Source organism: Apodemus sylvaticus, chromosome 19 (genome assembly GCF_947179515.1).
Source record: "Apodemus sylvaticus chromosome 19, mApoSyl1.1, whole genome shotgun sequence".
Classification (NCBI taxonomy): domain Eukaryota; kingdom Metazoa; phylum Chordata; class Mammalia; order Rodentia; family Muridae; genus Apodemus; species Apodemus sylvaticus.
In genome coordinates, this window is record NC_067490.1 from 8,019,657 (window position 1) to 8,041,511 (window position 21,855).

A 21,855-nucleotide genomic window follows, 5' to 3' on the forward strand; every position below is an offset into this window, starting at 1 on the left:
GGGTAGAATCAGGGAGAAGCACCCTAGCAGGCCGAGAGGCTGGGAGAGTCCAGGTTCAAGCAGGGCCCAATACACGTAGGTACCGAGAGACATCCCCCTGTCCCAGGCACAGGAGGGGAGGATGGGGACAGCACGGGAGGCTCATGGGACTGGGAACATCACATACAATTGGCTTTCATAAATGTGCTAGGGCAACGTGGCTTGAGGAAGGAAGAGAGTGGAAGTAGAAAGAGGAAATATTTGAAATAATCATTCAGAAAGTGGGATGACGTAGGGACCGTGGAGGCCAGTTAGGTACTGAGTCTCTATCTGGATGGTCACATGACTCTCCAGCAGGGTTCCGAGGAAGAGGTGGGACAGAAAGACAATTAAGGTCATGGACCCCTAGTGTTCCTGGAATGACGGGCCTGCAGCCTAAGGTGACTAAATTTGCAGGGAGAAGGGGAAAGCAGAAGGCATGAAGGCTTGAGGTCCTGAGCTGGCCAAGAGGTGTAGCCAGAAAGGGAATGTTTGAACTGCTGGTGTGGGACATCTTCATGATCTCCTGCTAGACAGCTGGGGCGAAAGGAGAGTTTCTGCTCCTCAAAGATGAAGAACGCCAAGAGTCAGTGTTTCCCCAGGGATTTTTCAAGGAACATTACCAGGTCGCAGGCCAATGTACTAATAATGGCATATGTGTAAATACATGTGTATACATGTGTATATTTATATAGGTTCATGTGTATATTTATATGAGTACAAGTATATGTTTATGTATCTACATGTATATGCATATGTGAATATAGGTGTATATGTGTGTGTACATAGGTACATCTATGTGTGTACATGCGCATGTTTATGTGTGTATGTACACGTATGTGTTTATGTGTGAGCATGCATGTTACATGCATGAACATGTATGTATATGTGTACATGAGTATATTTAGAGGTATACATATGCATATGTGTGTGCATATGTACCTGTTTATGTTAACATGCACGCATGTTTATATTTATATGTGTATGTGCATGTGTATATTTATGTGTATGCATATGTATTTTTACCTGAATTTATATGTATGTATTTATATGTGTATGTACATGTGTGTATGTATGTGTGTACATGTGTATACTTATGTGTGTACATGTGCATATTTATGTGTTATATACATGTGTATGTTTACATGCATGCATATGTATATATTTGTGTGTATGTACATGTATATATTCATATGCGTGTGTATATTTGTGTGCATATACATATGTGTGTTTATGTATCTGTACACATATGTGTGTTTATGTATCTGTACACATGTGCAATGTGTGTGTATGTGTAAATGGGATGTTGTGTGCACATGTATGTTTGTAGGAGGCATGGAGGTCTTTGTGTTCATAAAGAAGTGCTAAGTAAGATAGCATGGAATATTAAACACACAGGTTTGTTTCTTCAGAGGGAGGGAAGCAGAGCCTGTTACCCATACAGTAGGCTGGGAGTGTATGCGATTAATAGTTTGAAGACCTTTGTACTGTCTGTGTGCTGGGGAGGACCTTACCATCTGGATCCTCCCCAGACTCTGTTCTCAGTTAATCTGTAGAACACATGTTATGGAACATATTACATGTACTTTACAAAGTTTCAATGTCCTCATGTCTGGTCCTTATTCCCTTTGTTCCTCAAGGAGATTGATGTAAGCTTTGCTGTACACATGGGATTGAGTTCATTATCACTAGGAAGGTTTGTGCCAGATTTCAAAATCTCCATCATCCTCCCCACTTCAAACCTCCCAAACAATGTACCTTCAGTTCCGTATAGAACTGTGGGGGCCATGTCAGTTAGGTTCGCTCTCATCTGCCTCTCGCTATGAGGACTTGGTTCCACCTTTGAAGCTGCTTTCTGGAGACCCTGGGCTAAATTCTATGAGAATCATAACACCCGAAGCAGAGAGAGTTATGAGTTTATTAAATAAAGCAGTAGCTCATAGAATTAATCCCTTACTTCCTTATCAATTATTTAGCCTGCCTTCCTACTCACCGCGAACTGGAATCACACATCAACAAGGTAATGGTACTAGACAAATTTATGCATGTCATAATTCCCTGCAACAATCTGTAACTCCTTATTTACAAGAAATTATACACTCGCTAATGACGGGAAGGACGCATCTTAACTTACAGGTTAGAAGCCTTTGGAAACCACTGTGCCTCTAAATAAAATGCAGGTTGGTTATTTGGTCTACACTGATGATATTTGGCAGGTGGCATTTGCATGTTACACAAGATCTATAGATCATCATTATCCTAAAGATCCCCTTTCAAGGGTTTTCAAAGCTACCTCTAGATATTATCTAAACTTACATCTAAAAACCCTACAGAGATCTCCCTCAATGTTTTTACAGATGGCTCTTCAAAAAGACAATACAATTCCACATTGTCCACAAAAACGATTGAATTTGCCCCCTCCCCCTGGTTGTCCAACTCAACAGTCTGAACTCAAGGCAACCAGTAAGCTTTTATTGAATGTTTATCAACCACTGAATAGTTTAACTGACTCTGCATATTGTGCTCAAACTGTTTCTCTTTTAGAAACTGTTTCTCTTTTCGAAACTTTTAACCCCAAGCCTGCTACAAATGTTACTTCACAATTACTTCTCTCCCTTCAAATGTCTGTATGACAATGGACTCAGTCTTTTCTCATAACTCATACTCCTGCTGATTCTGATTTTCCAGGTCCCTTACCATCTGGCAAAGCTCAAGCCCCTCATAAATAAATAAAAGTAAAAATTTAAAAAATTGAATGTCAACTTTTTGTTCTTCTTTTACACCACTGCCCTCTAGTGGCCAATTTAGTCCTCCCAGGTTAAAATCCATTGCCTCAGAATTTGGATGTTTATGTTCATGGTTGATACTTTTTCTAATGTGATTGTTGCTTCTTCTCACAGGTGTGAAACAACCTTGGGTTCCATTAATCATTTATTATATGCCTTCTCCTTTCTAGGATTCCAAGTATAACTAAAAACCAATAATGGTCCTGCTTGCAGTAGCAAACGCTTCAAGGAATCTTGCAAATAATGGAATATTGATCATATTACTGGAATCCCTTACAACCCACAGAATCAAACTATTTTCTAATGACACCACCAAATACTTAAATGTCAACATTAAATACATACATACAGTAATTTAATAATATATATGGTATTCTTATTTAAATACTGTATATAATATACACATATAATATTCACAGTATTTATTATAATATATAAGTGTATGTAATATATACAGTATTTATTCTTACTGTTTATATAGTATATATAATATGTAAAGTATTATTAATGTATACAGTATTTAAAACTATTTATACAGTACACACACACACACACACACACATATATACACATACATATGGAGTATATACACCCACCTAAATCGCTACATACAATGCCACATTCAGTGGTGCTAATTTTACATTTTTTTACTCTAAAGGATAATGATTCCTCTGATGCCCCAAACCATTTTACCCTAAAGAAGACAGCCTTAAGAATATGTTAAATGGAAAGATCTAGAACTATTCAATGGGATGGGCCAGATGTTATTCTAACACCAGGATGAAGACATGCCTGTGCCTTTGCAGAAAATGAACAAAGTCCCAGATGGCTCCCGATCTGTTGGGTCCGACCAGGTCGGTGTCCCACAGACCACTGGACAAACAAAGCATCAGAAGCGGGAAGACAAGACCCTCAAAAGGAGCCGCCCCAAGAGAAAGAATACGCCGGTGACTTGGGAAGACAACAAGAACACGCTGACCCAAAAATGTTGCTGTTACGTTGGCTGATGGCATTGTATGTTAACTCTTAGCTTGTCCGTGCAGAATCCAAACGCCTTTTGTCAGACAGGATAAAAAGGCTCGCCTTTAACTGCATGATATTGTTTTGCCATGCTAAAGATTCTTTTTATTACCAGTCCCAGGAATTACAAGTCCCTGGACTACAGAGAGGTCTCAAAGATGCCCTACGTGATTAGTAAAACTACTCATTTGACAGCAAAAATATTAGCAGAAATCAACCAAGAGATGGGCGGAGTGAGAAGCTCTGCTTCATAAAAGCTACACTAGATTGATGCTCAAGCCTAATCTTGGTTGTCAATGTCATATGTTGCCTTTAATGTGTCATATTTTTCTCTTACAATCAATGGTCAAATTAAATGATACGCATGACGGGATAAACAAAATCTCTCAAGCGACCTTTGAATGTCCACCATGGCTAACATGGCTCCCCCCTTTCCTTGGCCCTTTGTTGGTGTGTTGGCTGGTTTTGTGTGTCAACTAGACACAACCTGAAGTTATCACAGAGAAAGGAGTCTCCCTTGAGGAAATGCCTCCATGAGACACAGCTGTGGGGCATTTTCTCAATTAGTGATCAAGGGGGGAGGACCCATAGTGAGTGGTACCATCCCCGGGCTGGTAGTCTTGGGTTCCATAAGAGAGCAAGCTGAGCAAGCCAGGGGAAGCAAACCAGTAAGAAACATCCCTCCATGGCCTCTGCATCAGCTCCTGCTTCCTGACCTGCTTGAGTTCCAGTCCTGACTTCCTTTGGTGATGGACAGCAATGTGGAAGTGTAAGCTCAATAAACCCTTTCCTCCCCAACTTGCTTCTTGGTCATGATATTTATGCAGGAATAGAAACCCTGACTGAGACAGTTAGCTATTCTTATAACTTGTTATGCCTGCCTGTATTATTTAGACTAGCCGTACAGGCAGTGCATTCAACATTGGCCTCTGTTACAGCCACAATTTTTTCGTTCAAAAGTAATCTCAGGAGAGATGTAGGGGGCGTGGGGATCTGTGTGTTCTCAATCACTAGGAGAACCTGGAATGTTGAATACACAAGGTTGTGCCTTCAAAGAATGAATAGTCTGTTATATCCTCAAAGGCTGAGGGTGCATGGGATCAATAACCCGGTGGCCTTTGAACTTTCTTTGTGGCTAAGATCACATTGGATTGACCAAGCTAGCTCAGTCAGTCAACCAGGTATCAAGGGAGGGAGGGAGGACTGAAAAAGAAGAAAGTTAGACAAGATTATAACATGACTCCAACCAGTACTGAGACTGAAGCAGCTTTATTCTTTCCCAGCCTGCTTTTATATCAATCTAGGTATATCCAAAAAAAACCATGGTCTGTTCTTAGATCAAAGACAAAGTAATCAAGTAAAGTAGTAAACAAGGAAATCACACAAGATAGTAATCAGGCAAAGTAGTAAGCAAAAGAATCACACAAGGTAATAATTGAGTAAAAAACAATCACATAAGCAAAGCAGTAAACAAAGCCCTGTGGTCACTGTTTCTGATATTCTATTTTTTATTTTTTAAAGATTTATTTTATTGCATGTATGTGAGTACACTGTTGCTTTCTTCAGACCCACCAGAAGAGGGCTCTGGATCCCATTACAAATGGTTGTGAACCACCATGTGGTTGCTGGGATTTGAACTCAGGACCTCGGGAAGACCAGTCAGTGCTCTTAACCACTGAGCCATCTCTCCAGCCTCTGGCTTCCAATATTCTTATCCAAGCATACTTCCCTGTCAGAGCCCAGTGACAAATGCCAAATTCCTAGAAGTGACACCAAAAGCTCTCAACACTGGATTTTTCCCACACACCCTTAACATAAGCTTGTTTTTCTCAATCCTGAGAACCCACCTTTGTAGAATGTATCAAATGCACTTTACAAAGAATATAGATGTAGCAATGTCTGATCTTGACTTAGATTACTTTGTAGTTTATTGTGGATACAAAGTTGAGTTCCTAATCACCAGGAAAAATTTCACCAAAGTGTGCTGTGCTTAGATATGCCTAAAATAAACTGTTCAGAGTCAGACTCCTGATGTTTGAACCAGCACCACCCACTTAGGTTGAACAGAATACCTTCTTGTCTCCTGCAGATAGTTACTCTGCTAGCCATGGTAGTCACAGGGACACCCTCCAACCCCCACCCCTGCACACATATGTTCATGTATGTGCACATGTTTATATTTATGTATATGCACATGTGTTTATGTGTGCACATGTTTATGTGTGTGCACACAAGCATATTTATGTGAATATGCATGTGTATATTTGAGTGTACAAGTGTGCATGTATATATCTTTATATATGTATATATATGCATGTGTATGTGTATATTTGTATGTGTACAAGTGTGTATGTGTGTATTATATATGTAAATATGCATGTTTATTTATGTGTACATTTGTATTCATGTGTATATGTGTACTAGTGTGTATATGTATATATGTATATATGCATGTTTATTTGTGTGTACATTTATATTCATGTGTATTTGTGTACTAGTGTGTATATGTATATATGTACATATGCATGTTTATTTGTGTGTACATTTGTATATTATGTGTGTATATGTATATATTTAGGTGTACACATGTGTATATTTATGTGTGTGTCTCTTGGATAGGTTCTTATATAGCACAGGCTAGCCTTGAGCTCCCAATGTAGCACAGAACAAGTAGCACCTCTGACCCTCTTTCTTCTGTCTCCTAAGTCCTGAATTAATGGGCATGCTCTGCCAACCTGGTTCTTCAGCACTGGAGACTGAGCCCAGGCGAGCGTCCTACCAACTGAGCCCCAGCCCCAGACCAGACAGAAACTTTAAAAGTTCATTTTCTGCCTAACACGATAACTATTGAAATACAGACTATGTCATCAATATTTCTTCCAGCCCTCAGGATGGTTCTCTCTTCTACCATGTGTTTGAAGCCCCATGGCAGCACCTGGCTTGCTCACTCGCCTCCAGCTGTTCATCTCATACTTTCTCCATTCTGAACCCCAATGGGCACAGAAAGTCTCTGTGAGCGGGCGTTTCCATGGCCAGTTGGGACTGCATGGAGCTGACGAACTTGGCTGTGACCTCTGAACTCTATTGTTGAGGGCTATGAAGGCTCCCTTCTGGAGCCGATGTGACACTTTGATGTGAGCCTGTCTTCTCCTGCCAGCTGGGAGCAGGTGGGTAACGGAATACTTCAGGGCTGATGGGGAGAGTCAGATCTGGGTCTGAAATGCATTTTCTGCGTACAAACAAGAGGAGACCTACTGATGTGGCCGAAGCTGCTAACTGCTCACCTTTCTTCAAAGATTCCATCTGCTCAGAGCAAGAATAGGCTCTGACATGCAGGCGCCCCCCAGGGGAACAGCCGTGCCGGTGGCTGGCTAGGCTGGCGTTAATTAGCAGGCATAAGGGACTGCTCCCCGTGAGTGCTCCTCTGAAGTCACTGCCACTAGCAACAGCACAGGGGACAGAAGGACCTTTTCTCCAGGCTGGGGCAGCTCAGGCTCCTCCGAGCCTGTTTTAGGACTCAGACCACTGCAGTAGAGATCCCAAGCCCTGTCTGCGCAACCACAGTATGATATCCAGGACCCTGAGGCTGGCCCTGCTGGCTTTAGCCTGCACTGTGGACCTGAGCAAGGCCAATGGCTTCACAGGTGAGGGATCTAGGGGTGAATCCGGAGAAGGGACTTCCAGGAATGGGTCTCAAAAAGGACAGTGCCTGCTGGGACCCTGGCTGGTCAGCAAACATCTTCTCTCTGAGAGAGGCATCTTGTCCTGGCCACACTGTCTGTACCAATAGCAACAGGCTGCGACTGGGCACTGGGTATGCTTTCAGAATGAGGGCTTCCCCAGTGGGAATGTGCCACCAGTGTGTGGGGTCTGTGCCCACTAGCAACAGCACAGGGGACAGAAGGAGATTTTGAAGCTGTGGTTGGGCCTGAACCACTACATTTCCAAGGGAGGAATGGATGTACAAAATTAGGTGCGCAGCATGAAGGTCTTGTTTACAGATCAGGGGAGGGCAGCGGGGTGGCTTACAGATCAGAGTGGCTCTGACTTGTCCTCGGCCACATGTTCTCAAGAACAGAATTACAGAGCAAGGGGTGCAGCGAGGAAGCGGGCCAAGCATGGAGACGCTCGTGGCTCAGAAAGTTGTTAAAAACACATTGTGGAGTTGGGTGCAGTTCAGGGTACCCAGCATGTGTGAGCCTGGGTTCTATCCCCAGAACCACCAAACCAAACCAACATACCCCACAATTCAAGGAATTGTGATGGCAAATCTTCTGAGTCCCTTTCCTCTTACAATCCTTCTGACTTGCTTGGGAACTCAGAGATCTATCTTGTTTCTGAAGTCCCTCTATTACAAAAATAGATCTCTGTTGTTTTCTGTCTAGGGGAGGATTTTCCTGTACTTGGGATTTTGTGTTGTGCTGTGTGTGTGTGTGTGTGCGCGCGCGTGCATGCGTACCAAACAGCTTAGTCATAGAAAGAGTGGAACATCAGGAAGGTCATGGGGCTGTGACCCCCTCATCATTCCTGTGAGACCACAGGACACAGTGCAGCCTTCCTCCGGGTGCCTGCCTGCTCATGGTGCATCAGGAGAACTGTGGAACTCAAATGCATCACGGTGTGCAAGGTATTAACTTTGCCACTTAACTCCACAACTACAGAACATAGAGATTGTTTTAGGAATGACAGGGCTGGAAGGCTGAGACGTGTAGCATATTCCTGGGGCCTGCTCCATTCCAGGCGTGACTAACGGGGTCAGCAGGCTTCTGAGGAAGGGGGTCAAGTATCACCTGCCTTCACCAGGGGGTTGGCCAGGGTTCATCTCAGGAGCAGTGGAGGACCTTGTGACATAAGTGGACATTTGTGGAGCAATGTGAGGGTTAAGGGAGTTGGGCTGGCAACCACACTCACTTGAGAGCAGTGGTTCTTACCTGTGGGTCGAGACCCCCTGGGGGTCAAATAATCCTTTGATAGGGGTCACCTAACGCATAGGGAAACACAGATATTTATATTACGATTCATAGCAGTAACAAAATTATAGTTATGAAGTAGCAATGGAAATAATTTCATGTTTGGAGGTCACTGTCACGTAAGGAACTGTGTTAAAGGTCACAGAATTAGGAAGGGTGAGAACCACAGGGCTAGAGCCCACTGAGGTTTCTCACCTCCTGCTGTGATAGCTCTTGGAAGAGACTTTGCACAGCAGGTCCTATAAGGAGGTTTCTACCCTAGCCCTGCCTGTCCCCAGGGTTGAGGATGGCACAGTGGCCTCAGTAGAAGATAAAAAGCAAAGAAAGATAACATTTCCCAGGCTTCCCTGGAGATAGAGGAGGTGGTGTGTGTATGTGTGTGTGTGTGTATATGTGTGTGTGTGTGTGTGTGTGAGTGTGTGTGTGTGGTGTGTGTTTGTGTGTATGTATGTATGTGTGGTGTGGTGTGTGTATGTGGTATGTAGTATGTGTGGTGTGTTTGGTGTGTGTGTGTACATGTGTGTGGATGTGTGGTGGGTGGGTATGTGGTGTGTGTTCATATGTGTGTGTGGTACATGGTATATTTGATGTATGGTATATAGTGTGGTGTGTGTGTGTGTGCATATGTGTGTGTGGTATGTGGTATGTTTGGTGTATGGTATATAGTGTGGTGTGTGTGTGCATGTGTGGTGTGTGTGTGTGTATGTGTGTATGTATGTGTATGTGTGTGTGTGTGTGTGTGTGTGTGTGTGAAGGATCAGGTGGAGGCAGCTGGCTCCCTAGAGCCTGTGCCCTTCTTTAACATGGGTGACATCTCAGCCGAGGTTAGGTTGGAAGAATCTCTATCAAGTCTGGTAGATTCATGCAGGGCACCCCAGCATCAACTTGCTCTGCACAGTTAAACTGCTACTCTCTGCCACCCGTCACCTGGGTCACCCCTGAGATCTTGGCCTCTGGCCACATTCGTATCCTAAGAGCCTCTATTTCTCTCCAGTCTGTAACCACTTTCAGTGGGGAGGAGTTATAAGACTTTCCAAAGGCGGGGCTGACCCCATGGCGGGTGGGGGGACTGGGTTATAGCTGCTCCCCTGCCCTTGGCAGTGGCTGCAGGGCCCAGGACTCTGTGCTGCATCTGCCTGGGAGGAGGTTGCTGTGCTCCTCCCCCAACAGTGGTGGCAGAGAGGTCATGTCATCCCCACCTGTGGGCTGCCACAGGCCCAGGGAAGGGCTCTGCAGAGGTGCCTTCGTGGTCTAGTGGGTGAAAATGGCCGCTACTCCTAGGATTACTTCTGTCTCCAAGCTTCCCCAGACACTAGTCCTCAAGCTGGGGAAGGGAACTGTGACATTGGGCTCTGTCAGCGTCACCATTTAGGAAAACATGGGGGGGGGGGAAGGGGCAGGATTTGAAGTTGAGTATTCAAAGAAGCTTAAGGAGCAGGTGGCTTCTCCCACAGTTCTGAGGACCAGGATCTATGGCCCAGTGTTGGCCTGGCTCCGCCTGGGGCCGTGGGGGCTGAGTCCAATCCAAGCCTGTGCCTTTGATGTGTTTTGAAATCTTTGGCACCTCTTGGCCTGTAGAAGATCACTCTGTTCTTTGCCTTCTCTCTCATATGGTTCTCTCTCTCTCTCTCTCTCTCTCTCTCTCTCTCTCTCTCTCTCTCTCTCTCCCCATGTTTGTGTGTGTGTGCATGCACACACACACACATATACATAAGTGCCTGTTCCGGTTTCATTATTTTTCAAAAAGACAGCATTCCTACCAGGGTCCACCCAACTGTCTGAGTGCCTGGGCTCTGGGATTCTAGCATCGTTTGGAAGGGCACACCTTGACCCCTAGCATTTCTGTGGCATAAAGTGACAGAGGTCTCATGGGATGCAGCCCATCATGAAGTGGTGAAGAGCTGGAAATGCCATGGGTGTGCGAGTCTGGGGAGCCATGCTGCTGCTGCTGAAGAGGACAGTATCTCGGCCCCAAGGCCAGGCTCAGAGGGAGACCCAGGGCAGGCGTGAGGAGGTCAGCGAATATGAGCTGGCCTCCTTCACCAAGGACAGTTGTGTCCTCTTACTGTGATGATGATGGTGCATATATACATATGTCCATACACGTATGTGTGCATGCATATATATGTATGCATGCATACATATATACACATGTACATATATGTGTCCACGTATGCACGAATACATGCATACATATATGTGCATGCACATGTGCACACATGCATACATGCATGCATGCATATGTACATGTACACACATACATATATACACACATACATATATACCATATATATGCATACATGGATCCATGCATACATGCATGAGTATATGCATGCATGCATACATACATACATACATACATACAATGTTTGTTTATCCATCTTCCATTCCAAAAAATCTGTTGTTGCCACCCACTGGCTCATAATCCACACTTGTTGGGTGACTCTGACCTGTCTGTGGGCCACATGGCCAGAGTCAGGTTTATGGATACTGATATGTAAGAAAGTCTGCAGCAAGTGGGACCAAAGGCAGAGTGACAACGGGGACATGGTGTCCAGATCTTGGACTCCAACTCTATGTGCTTGGGTTGGACTCAATCTAATATTACATCCAGATCCAGCCTGGATGGCCTGGCTTTGAACAGGGGGGTTCTTGGAGTACAGGTTGATGACCATGGTTACAAGTTTATGCAAATATGGGGGGTGGTTTTAGTTTTTGAAAAGGCAAAGGCCACACTAGGACTGGCAGGCTGGTTCTAGGGTCCATCCGATAGTAGAGACCTCCGTTAGTTTGCTGCTGCCAAGGGCCAGCACCCATACACGTCACAGTGATCTGACCTGGCACTTCCCCACCTTGGCTTGCTGATACATCTCCCATGGTCTTCTTTGCAGAAAATGGCCTCTCACTGCTGAGCTATCAGCTGTGCAGCTACCCGGTGACCCGAAGTGTCCAGAGGCTGCAGGCGGTGCAGACCTCCCACACGGCCTACGTGCACTGTGGCGGATGGATCCCCTGGAAAAAGTGCCCCAAGACCGTGTACCGGACCCAGTACCTGGCGATGGATGTCCCTGAGTCCAGGAATGTGACTGACTGCTGTGCGGGCTTTGAGCAGCTTGGTCTCTACTGTGTTCTGCGTGAGTCCGGGGCGGTGGGGTAGGGTCTGGCTGAGCTGCTTTTCCCCTGGAGGGAGGAGCTGCTGGGACTGTGTGCAAGCCTTCGATGTCTCCCTGGAATCCTAGATCTTTCTAGAACATTGCTCCTTCATCTTTTTTGGACCTTGGGGTTCCTGGGGTGCTTCTTATGAACCCATCCCCAGATTTCTGACTTCACAGCTCAAGTGAAATACAAGAATCACCAGCCCTTTGTGTTTTTTTTTTTTTCAAGTGTTTGTTTCTCTGAGATAGGGTCTCACTTTGTAGCTCTGGCTGTCCAAGAACTCACTAGGCAAGACCAGGCTGGACTTGAACTCACAGAGATCCGCCTGCTTCTGCCCCCTGACTGCTGGGATTAACGAAATAAACCACTATATCTGACATCATTAGCCATTTAACGTGTTGGAGAGATACTATGGGCTGGTGAGCCTCAGTGGTCCTCAGAGCTGACTGCACAGCAAGGGCCTTTGGATACTTGTACCGTGCAGCAGCCTCGGAGCTGGTGGTGGTACTGATCAAGGTCCAGCATCTGTGGCTTTTATAATGTAGAATGGTTCTAACATAGTGGCATTTGACACCGTGTCCCAACCTCTCCAACAGCGGAGACTGCGCTCTCTTCCCAAGGCTGCTATAGAACCCTTGTCTTGCCTGAAATCCTAATCTGGTCTCCACTAGAAAGAGATGGAGGGGATGGGCCTCCTACTCCTTGGCACAGGTTTATAGGATGTACAGGTTGGTTACCTAGGTGATCCATATGGCTACCCATGTCATTGCTGGAGCTTGACATGGCTTGAGGCACAGGGCCCAGCTCCTAACTTGGAGTGGGGTGCACCAAGTACATCTTCTAGCAAAGGTGTGTGGAGGGGAGGGGCTTGATTGTTCTGAGTCAATGTCAAATTGGAATGGACTTCTGTATAGTCAGAAGGTCCTGCCTGTCACTCAAAATACACAGGATGTCAGCTTGGACCACCATGAGGTGTGAGGGTTGCTGCCCCACAGTGCAAACAGTATGAGTTTGAGGGCTCCAAAGGGAATCTCACAGGACCCATCCCTACGGCCTGGGCTGGGACGCTAGCCAGTTAAGTCTATGTGTGGATCCTCCCAACCTGGGGGAAGGGGGTGACTCCTCCCCAGAGCAGGGGTTTCAGGGTTCAGAGACTCTAACCTGTGCAAACTTGTGGAAGGCCATCTTGGCTCAAGTTGCTGAAGCCTTCTGATTGTGCTCACCCCTCAGTCCCTGCCAGTGTGTCATCATGAGGACAGCATTGCCTGATTCCAGGGTGCTGGTGTAGGCAGTTTGATGGCTGTGGTAGACATGCTGCTTGCTGATCAGGAGGTTAAAGGATCCTCCATTGCCAGTAGGAACCAGTCAGGGCCAGCAGCCATTCCATGTTCCCACGGCCTCCCACAGCAGGGACACTGGAGAGGCCATCTTGCCCAGTGCTGGTCTTAGACTTCCTATCCTAACACCCACTTCCTTCCCACATTCCCTGGTCCCACTCCAAGGCTCATGGGCACCACCTACACAGCTCTTGATGCTGCCCCAACCTCCTAGGCTGGGTGGTAGCTTCCACTAGGTGTCAACATGAACCTGAAAAGCCCTTGGGAACCCTGGCCCTGCGGTTCAGAGAGTGTAGGCTCTGCCAGAGTCTGGCAGTGGCTGACTGGCTGCGGCCTGGTCCACCCTTGTTCACCGGTGCCAGCCACACTGTCTCCTAGCTGCTGGGTAGTTCATGGAGGGCCACATAGCTGAAGCCCAGGGAAGAGGCTGTCGGGAAGGCTGAGTCTCAGCTTCTCCCACCCCCAGCTGGGCTAGCACAGCAGTCCACTTTTACCTCAGCTGCTGCATCAAAGAGAACGTGGCGCTGGGTCCCTCCCCATGAGCTCCCCTGTCTCTCATCCTCTCCCCCTTACCAAACTGTTCCTGAGAGAAATGTCTGTGGTGGGACTTGAGCCCCACTTTTGGAGTGTCAACTACTTTTCATTAGGAGGACCTCGTTAGGGTCCCCAGGCTTGGGCAGGAAGAGAGGTGAAGGCCTGCTCTCGGAGATGGCAGAGGTGGGGATGGAGCGGCAGGGGCGGGGCTGGTGGGCTGGTGGTTATGGGATGGCTGTTGTCAAGGGAAAGTGGTCCTGTCGGGTTGAAGAGGTAGATCTTAGAAGGCCCAGTCAAATAGGGTGCCGGGCAGCTAGGGAGCAGCCCAAAAAAAGTAGGAGAGGGAAGGACGTTGGCATTGTGCATGGTCTTCTAAGAGGTCTTCCTGGGTCACTGCGGACAGTGACCTGCAGACAGTGCAACTGTGGTCAGACTGGCAGTAGGCCCTGAGATATGTAGTCACGCCGTAACTGGGACAGTTGTGTCGGTCACCACAAGGGCAGGAAGACAGAAATAGAAGCTTCACATTGTGCTGTGTTCAGAGAGACTGCGGTCTGGGAAGGAGGGTGGTTACAACCCTAAGAACCCGCCTCTCTCTCACCTCCAGCCAGCAAGCTCTATGGGAATGGGTGGAAGGCGCTCATCTAGAGCCCAGCCTTGAGCTCTGACCCAGAGGTCAGTGACTTCAGAGGTTGGGGATTTAGCTCAGTGGTAGAGTGCTTGTCTAGCAAGTGCAAGGCCCTAGGTTCAGTCCTCAACTCCAGAGGAAAAAAAGACAAAATTATTTATACATGCATGTGTGTATGTGTGTGTGTGTGTGTGCACATGTGTGTATGTGCATGCATGTGTGTATATGTGTGTGTGCACATGTGTGTATGTGCATGCATGTGTGTAAATATGTATGCATGTGTGTATGCACATGTGTGTATGTGCATGCATGTGTGTATATATGTGTGCGTGTGTGTGTGTGTGTGTGTGTGTGTGTGTGTGTGTGTATGTTTGTAGGTCAGTGGATAACTTAAGGAGGCAGCTGTCCCCTCCCACCATGTGGGTCCTAAGTTGATGTTTTGCATCAAGTGCCTTAACTCACGGAGCCATCTTACCAGCTCACCAGGCGCTTCTTAATAACAGAGACAGGTTAGCGGCTGCTGCCCGCATCAACCTTGTATGTATCAAGGACATCAAGATTTGGGATGGAGTGGGGGTTAACTCAGAATAAACAAGCCAATAAGAGTGTGTTGTACTAGTTATTAATAATATTAATACACAAAATACCTCTACAATAATAATAATAATATAATAATAATAATAATAATAATAATAATAATAATAAAGGACTGCCCGGCTTTCCCTTCTGCCCCACATCAAGGAATCAAATTTTTTCAGTTCAGGCAACTCAGCTTGCTATAAGGGAGTCTGAAATTTGAGGCTAGTGTTTCCAGTGAGGAAGCGGAGGAGGCATTTCAGGACACAGAGGACATCTGTGGTGAGAGACACAGAGGCTCCTCTGTCACTCTCTGAAGCTTGAAGGGTTCTCTTCCCACTTAGAGATCTCCATCGGGGGAAGCCAGGATTTGTGGCTTGGTTGCAGGGGTTTCAGGATGAGCCAACATTACAGAGTTGGCACCAGGTTCCAGACCATCTTGTCCCTAAGTAAGCATGGCTTATTGGATGGTCATCTTTGAGATGTCAGTAGGAAAAGCCATGCTGGCTGAGTTGAGTGGTTTGGACCTCATCAATGGGGCCTGATGTCTCTTGTCTTTATCAACAGAAAGACAAAACCAGGTGCCATGAGGAAGGGCTTCTTTCCTTCCCCGGCTTTTTGTCCCCAGTCACCATAGCTTCTTTGTCTTTTATCCCTTTTATCCTGACACTGGGGTTCCCCTTAGGGAGGTCCCTGCTGGTGTCAAGGTTTGGCATCTGATACACCTGTGGGGCCACTATAGTGTCCCCTATCCTATCTTTGAGAACTGAGCACCTAGTGTCTCCAGCTCTACCTCCAGGGACAGCCCCTTGGTGGCTTGGTGCTGCCTATGGTGCAGCATTGACACCGCGGGCATGAGCAGACAGCTTCCCCGTGCTGGGCTGTTGATTTGAGGTGAATTCACCACTGTTTAACTGCTCCAGCCCAAGGGCTGTGTGTATGCAGAACAGGGCCGGGTTCCAGATGCACCCACGGGTGTCACAGAGGAGCAAACACAGGATCAAAGACACACTCACCTCTGCCTAAGTGGGGGCAGCCTTTGTCTCTCAGGCCTGGTGTCTGAGCCTCTCTCCTCTAGAGGTGCAACCCCAGACGAGATCTTTCTCCTCCCACTCAGTAAACAACCATCCAACCCAGGGAAATGAACACCCAGGCACACTTGCTGTGACTTCTAATGTCGTCACCTCTTTCTAACCCCAAGAATCTCAATGTAATGCTAAGTCATCTATTCACTTATTCAAAATTTTAATATACAGTTATAAACGTCATCTCAACAGGTACAGATTTTAAGAGCAAAAGAAAGACCAGAGAGAAAGTACCGCAAAGCCTGCCCCTCAAAAGTCACCTCTGGTGATCTTTCCCATCATGCCCTAGGTCAACACTGCACACGAGTCCAGCTACCCTGATGGAACTTTCTGTTGATTTTTTTTAATCACTTAGCAATTCCCCAGAATGGCTTCCTCGTGAATAAATATTACTGTAGCCATTGATTTAGTGGCCTCGGAGAATTGTCACACATGGATACATAATCACCCAATCAGCAATCAGCTGTCTCTAGCATTTAGTTATCAGTAACACTGCATGTGATGCAGATTCCAGCAGGTGGAACCCTGTGAACAGCAGGGTTCTGTGTGACCCCTCACCACCTGCCAGCAATTTGGCGAACTCTTACTCCACATCTAAACCCTACTGGACGAGGCCCACCTCCAACCTCCCATCTCCATGCAAATGCCCAGGGGCACCTTGTGCTGACAGGCTGAGAAGCAGAGGGAAAGGGATCCCAGAAGTATTGTGCCCACCAGCCGGTGATTCCTTAGCCCTGGGCAGCCTTGGACACTGTGGTCCAAGTAGGAATCTCTGGGGCTGTCTGGCTGAACTGGGTCTCCCTGGGTTACCAAGCACTGAAGAGTGCTTTCTCATTGTTTAACTTGAGTTGAGAAAGGAGAGATTCTCAACTTTCTACCAAGTTGACTGACTATTCCATTAGATCACAGTGTTAGTCACCAGCACCCCACAAAGGGGGAAGGGAAATTCCCAGCAGCAATAAGGTTAAGATGAGGAACTTGGGGTCCAGACCCCTGCTGTTACTAGGCAACCATTGTTAGAGTCCTTTTCTTGTCTGGTGTGTGTGTACACGCACGCGCGCGCGCGTATCTGTTCAGAAAATAACCTCAGTTGTCATCCTTGGGTTCCTTCTCCCTTTTTTGAGACAGCGTCCCTTACTGTCTGGAACTCTCTCCAATCCTGCTATGCTTACTAGCCCTGTGACCCTAGGGATCCAGCTGTCTGGGACTCCCAAGTACTGGAATGGTCAACGTGCACCATTATGCAAGGTTGTTTCCCCCTGGTTTCTGGACTTAAGTGCAAGTCATGGCCCTTGTGTGTGTTAGCCTATTATTACCCATCGCTTAGGAGGCGTCCTGTTTTTTTTTTTTTTCTGTATTTCAGTAAATCTTTTCAGTTTAGAATTGTCTTTGCTCTACAGAAAACGTGCCTTAGATCCTGCAGACCACTTTCCTCCACTGTGAGCCTCTTAGCTCACTGGGACATGCTGAACAGCCCAGAAACCTGGAGCAGAGCTGACGTCAAGCCTCACGCCATGTTTGGCCTTTCTGTCAGAACACCTTACCCACCCTGCCTGCCATCCTCCTGTCTGCTTGGCCAACGACCTTTGATGTTCCCATTGTTAGATGAGCGTCTGTCCTGCTCTTGACAGGAAGACTGCACAGAGATCCCCCATTCCCTGCTTGGCCTGCAGCCTGACCCAGCTCAATCCTTTCTTTCAGACCTGGACACATTGTACACACACCTAGATATGGAGGAAATGGAGGACCAAGCCCATAGATTAGAAAGAACAATGTTACTAATCATGACCCTTAATCAGATGTTTCTAAATAGCAAGATGCAAGGCTCAGCTTCCTGAGCAGGGCTCCTGGCCGCCTTGTATGCTACATTTGCTTTGGTTGAGTGGCTGTCCTTGGGACTTGTTCCCAACAGAAGTGAGGCTACAGTTCTCTTCATTAGCTACAGAAATTTCCAGAGACCCTGGGAAACCCAAGAGGATTATCTCTGAGACTGCAGCATCTCTGAGCTGCCTTTATGCCCCTCCAGGGCCCTGGCTAACTTTCCTCCTGCCTCATGGGATACTGTTATAGTTACTTTTCTATTGCTTTCATCAGACACCATGACCAAGGAAATGTATTTAGAAAAAAAAAGCATTTATTTGGAGCTTACTATTTCAAATGGTTAGCATCTGTGACCATCATGTGAACATCGCATTGGGGAGCATGGCAGCAGGCAGGCAGGCAGGCACAGTGTTGGAGCAGCAGCTGAGAGTTTACATCTTGATCTACAAGCACACGGCAGAGGGTGCCTCACTGGAAATGGTGTGGGTTTTTGAAACGTCAAAAGCAGAAACACTCAGTAACACACCTTCTTCAACAAGGCCACACCTCCTAATCCTTCCCCAGAAGTTTCACCAACTGGGGCCCAAATAGTCAAATATCTGAACCTATATGGGGGCCATTGTCACTCAAACCACTGCAGGTATCTTCAGAACATAACTAGTGGTTGGCATTGTCTGACACTTGAAGGGCCTGGAATGACAAGTCTGAACACTCCATGAACTCCATGGAGTGATAGCAGACGTGTGAACGTTGTCCCCAGGAAGTGAGGCAGCCAACAAGGGGAGCAAATGTTGAAGTCATGGCACTGACTCCAGCTAGGAGACTCCAGCAGCTCCAGGGCTCCGGGGAGCACGGAGAAGGGAGCACGGAGATCATCAAAGTGTCTGAAGGCACCAAAAATGTCTCCATCACCACACGATCCCACACATACTGGCCCATCCCACAGTAATGGCCTCTATGGGATTCCTCTGTCTGCACTGCACCCTGGTGGTACACCAGGAAGTCAGAAGAGGTTATCAGATTCCCCTGGAGCTGGAGTTATTGGTGACTGTGAGCTGCCATGTGGGTCCTAGGAATTGAACCTTGGTCCTCTACAAAAAACAGCAAGAGCTCTGAGCCATGGAACCACCTCTCCAGGCCCCATGGTTGCATTTGAGACAGGAGCCTATGTATCCCAGGGTGGCTTCAAACTTGCTACAGAGTTGAGGGTGACCTCGAACTCTGATCCCTCTGAGCCCTGGAATTCCAGGCACAGGGTACCACTCACGCGCCTTGTCTTAACAGGTGCTGGGGGCCGAGCCCGGGCCTTCCTGTTGGCAGTGCCAGCTGAGCCGACTTTGAAGCTAATATGGTCATCTTGTCTCATTCCCTCAGCCCTGAACCGATCCGGGGAGTTTGCATCAAGACCGGGAGTCTGTCCAACAGCTTGGCCAGAGCCGTTTAGTCCATCATGCACCTTGGACACAGACTGCTCTGGACTTCAGAAATGCTGTTCCTGGCCAGGGGGCCGCCACTGTGTGTCCCCTACACCCACAGGTAGGGGTGCAAAGAGTAGGGTCTCAGGAAGATGTAGATCGGGGGAAGGGGGCAGTCACAGTTCCCTGGACAGCCTAGAGCTGGGAACAGGGCAGACGGGAGGTCTGCCTGTCCCCACGGGTGGTCCTTAGAGCCCTGAGAGAGTTAAAACTATGGGAAGAACGCAGTGGTGAGCAGAGCCACGGTCGCTTGCCAGGGAAGGCAGGCTTGGCACGGTAGGTGGGCTTGCTTGTTGGAGCTGTATCCCCTGAGGAAACACAGACCTGCACATATCTCACGGCCCAGGGCAGCTGCTGACAGTCTGGCATGTGTGCCCACTCTTCCAGAAAGTTCTCTCTGACTAGTATTATATGCAGAGCTGGATCAATGCTCATAACTAAAGAAACACAGAAAACTAATATATATGTATATATAGCACAAGTACTAGATTGTCCTATTAGCAGATAGTCATAAGCTTATCAAGTATAGAGTATCAGGATTAATAGATTACAGTTCTTCTCTATGCCAGTTATACTCCTGAACTGCAGCTGGTCCTCATATTTAATAATCTGTATTCTAAATTATTTAAAACGTTTAAAAATGTTTTGTTGTTGATGTGTGCCCTACACAGGAAGACCTGAGGTGGACACATTGGTAGTGGACTTGTAATAATTTTTTTTAAAAAACATAAAATCACTACTTCCTAAACAATCCATATACAAAGACTGACAGGCATTTAGTGTCTGGGAGGGAGCTTGCTGACGTGCAAACCCTTGTCCACTTTAAGTGTTTTTTATTTTATTTATTTATATTGTTATGTGTATGAGTGTTTTGCCTGCATGTATGGTACCCACAAAGGCCAGCAGAAGGCATTGGCTTCCCTGGGACTGGAGTTATAGACGTTGAAAGCAGTTGTGTAGGTGCTGTAAAGTGAGGTCAGGTCCCCTAGAGGATCAGTTACAACTCTTATCCACTAAGCCATCTCTCTGATCCAACTTGTTCAGTTTACATGGGGGGACTTGGACATTTGCAGGCTTTGGTGACCCTGGGAGTCTTGGAACCTGTGTTTACTGTTTCTGAGGGTAACTGAATAGACTGGATATATGAATGTTTCACGTGCTACAAGTGACAGCAAGCACTGTCTAGTGTGCAGTCGTGTATGACATTCCAATGTCATGCACTTACACTATTCACCTAGACAGCAGATGATATCTAATATAAACAATGTTACATAGAATATCATACTTGGTATTATTGCTGTCCGTGTAAGGAAGCAAGGGTGGATTTTCTGTTACATTGTAACAAAGGGCAAAGACTGAACTATGTCCCAAGGGTCTTTCTTCAAACAAGGCCTTTGACTCTTCACTGGAGAGAGTCAGTGGTCCTTTTAGCTACAGGAGAGGGCAGACAGCAGGAAGCTCCCTGCAGGCATTTTATGTAGAAAGGTGGTCTCCTGCTGACAGCCTCTGGTGGCTGTGCCCTGCCCCCACATTGTAACTCCTTGGCATCTGACCTGCAGGTGCAGAGAGGAACACGGTAAGCTGGTACAACGTGACTGTGCTGGTGAAGATGGGCTTTGAGGACCTGCAGCGAGAGGACCCTGGGCTCCGGAACCACACCCGCCTGCTCTATTCGTTGGTGAGTGATGGTTACAAATGTGATGTTTCTCCCTAGGCAGATAGAAAGAGGTGACAACCCCGGAAGTGTCCCGAGTGACTGACCCTGAAGCAAACTTGAATTCTTAACACTTAACAAAGGTAAATCAGCCTCACCTGTAACCCTGACCCGTGGGGCATGCAGACAGAAGATCAGGAGTTTGAGACCATCCACGACTACGTAGCAAGTTCAGGGTCAGCCTAGGCTACTTGAGACTGTCTCTACACACAAACAAAAACACAAAAAAACAGAGACACACTAGAACGAATGTGATCGGAGTGTGATTTCATGAGTTCTGACATATGTCCCTGAAGTCACACCTGGTATGGGGGATGGGTAAAGCCTCCTTGAAAAGCTCAGTTGAATAGATAAAAGGATGTCCTTATCAGTATGGCTTTAGCCTCTCAGTTCCCAACTCTGAAGTCCCCTTTCTCACTTTGTAGAATCCTGATCTGTCCTGTTTAGGCCAGGAGCATCCCCTAGTGTGACAACCAAACATGAATCCAGGCAGTACCTAATACCCCCTGAGGTCAAAGCCACCCCAGTAGAGACCCCTACAGTGCGGCCACACTTCAGACATCACAGCTATTTCTAGTCAGGATATCTTTCCTTAGCAGCATTGTCCCAATTTGGGGATCCTAGAATAGCAGGACATCCCCCACCCTTCACCCCACCCCCTTCCACCCCCACCCTCCTCTATGCCTTTAAACAGCAGCCTGCTCTTACAGCCAACTGTGGATAAAAGGCTGTACA

The 21,855-nt window shown here is 46.9% G+C and overlaps 1 protein-coding gene across 1 annotated transcript in view; it reads left to right on the forward strand.

The window, feature by feature from the left end:
• The first annotated feature begins 7,389 nt into the window (after window positions 1–7,389).
• The window catches only part of Umodl1 (uromodulin like 1), a 59,260-nt gene continuing 44,794 nt past the window's right edge, over window positions 7,390–21,855 (forward strand). Inside the window, 4 exon segments of the mRNA XM_052163773.1 lie at window positions 7,390–7,468; window positions 11,686–11,928; window positions 19,306–19,467; window positions 20,966–21,084. Of these exon segments, the coding sequence (XP_052019733.1) occupies window positions 7,390–7,468; window positions 11,686–11,928; window positions 19,306–19,467; window positions 20,966–21,084 (603 nt within the window).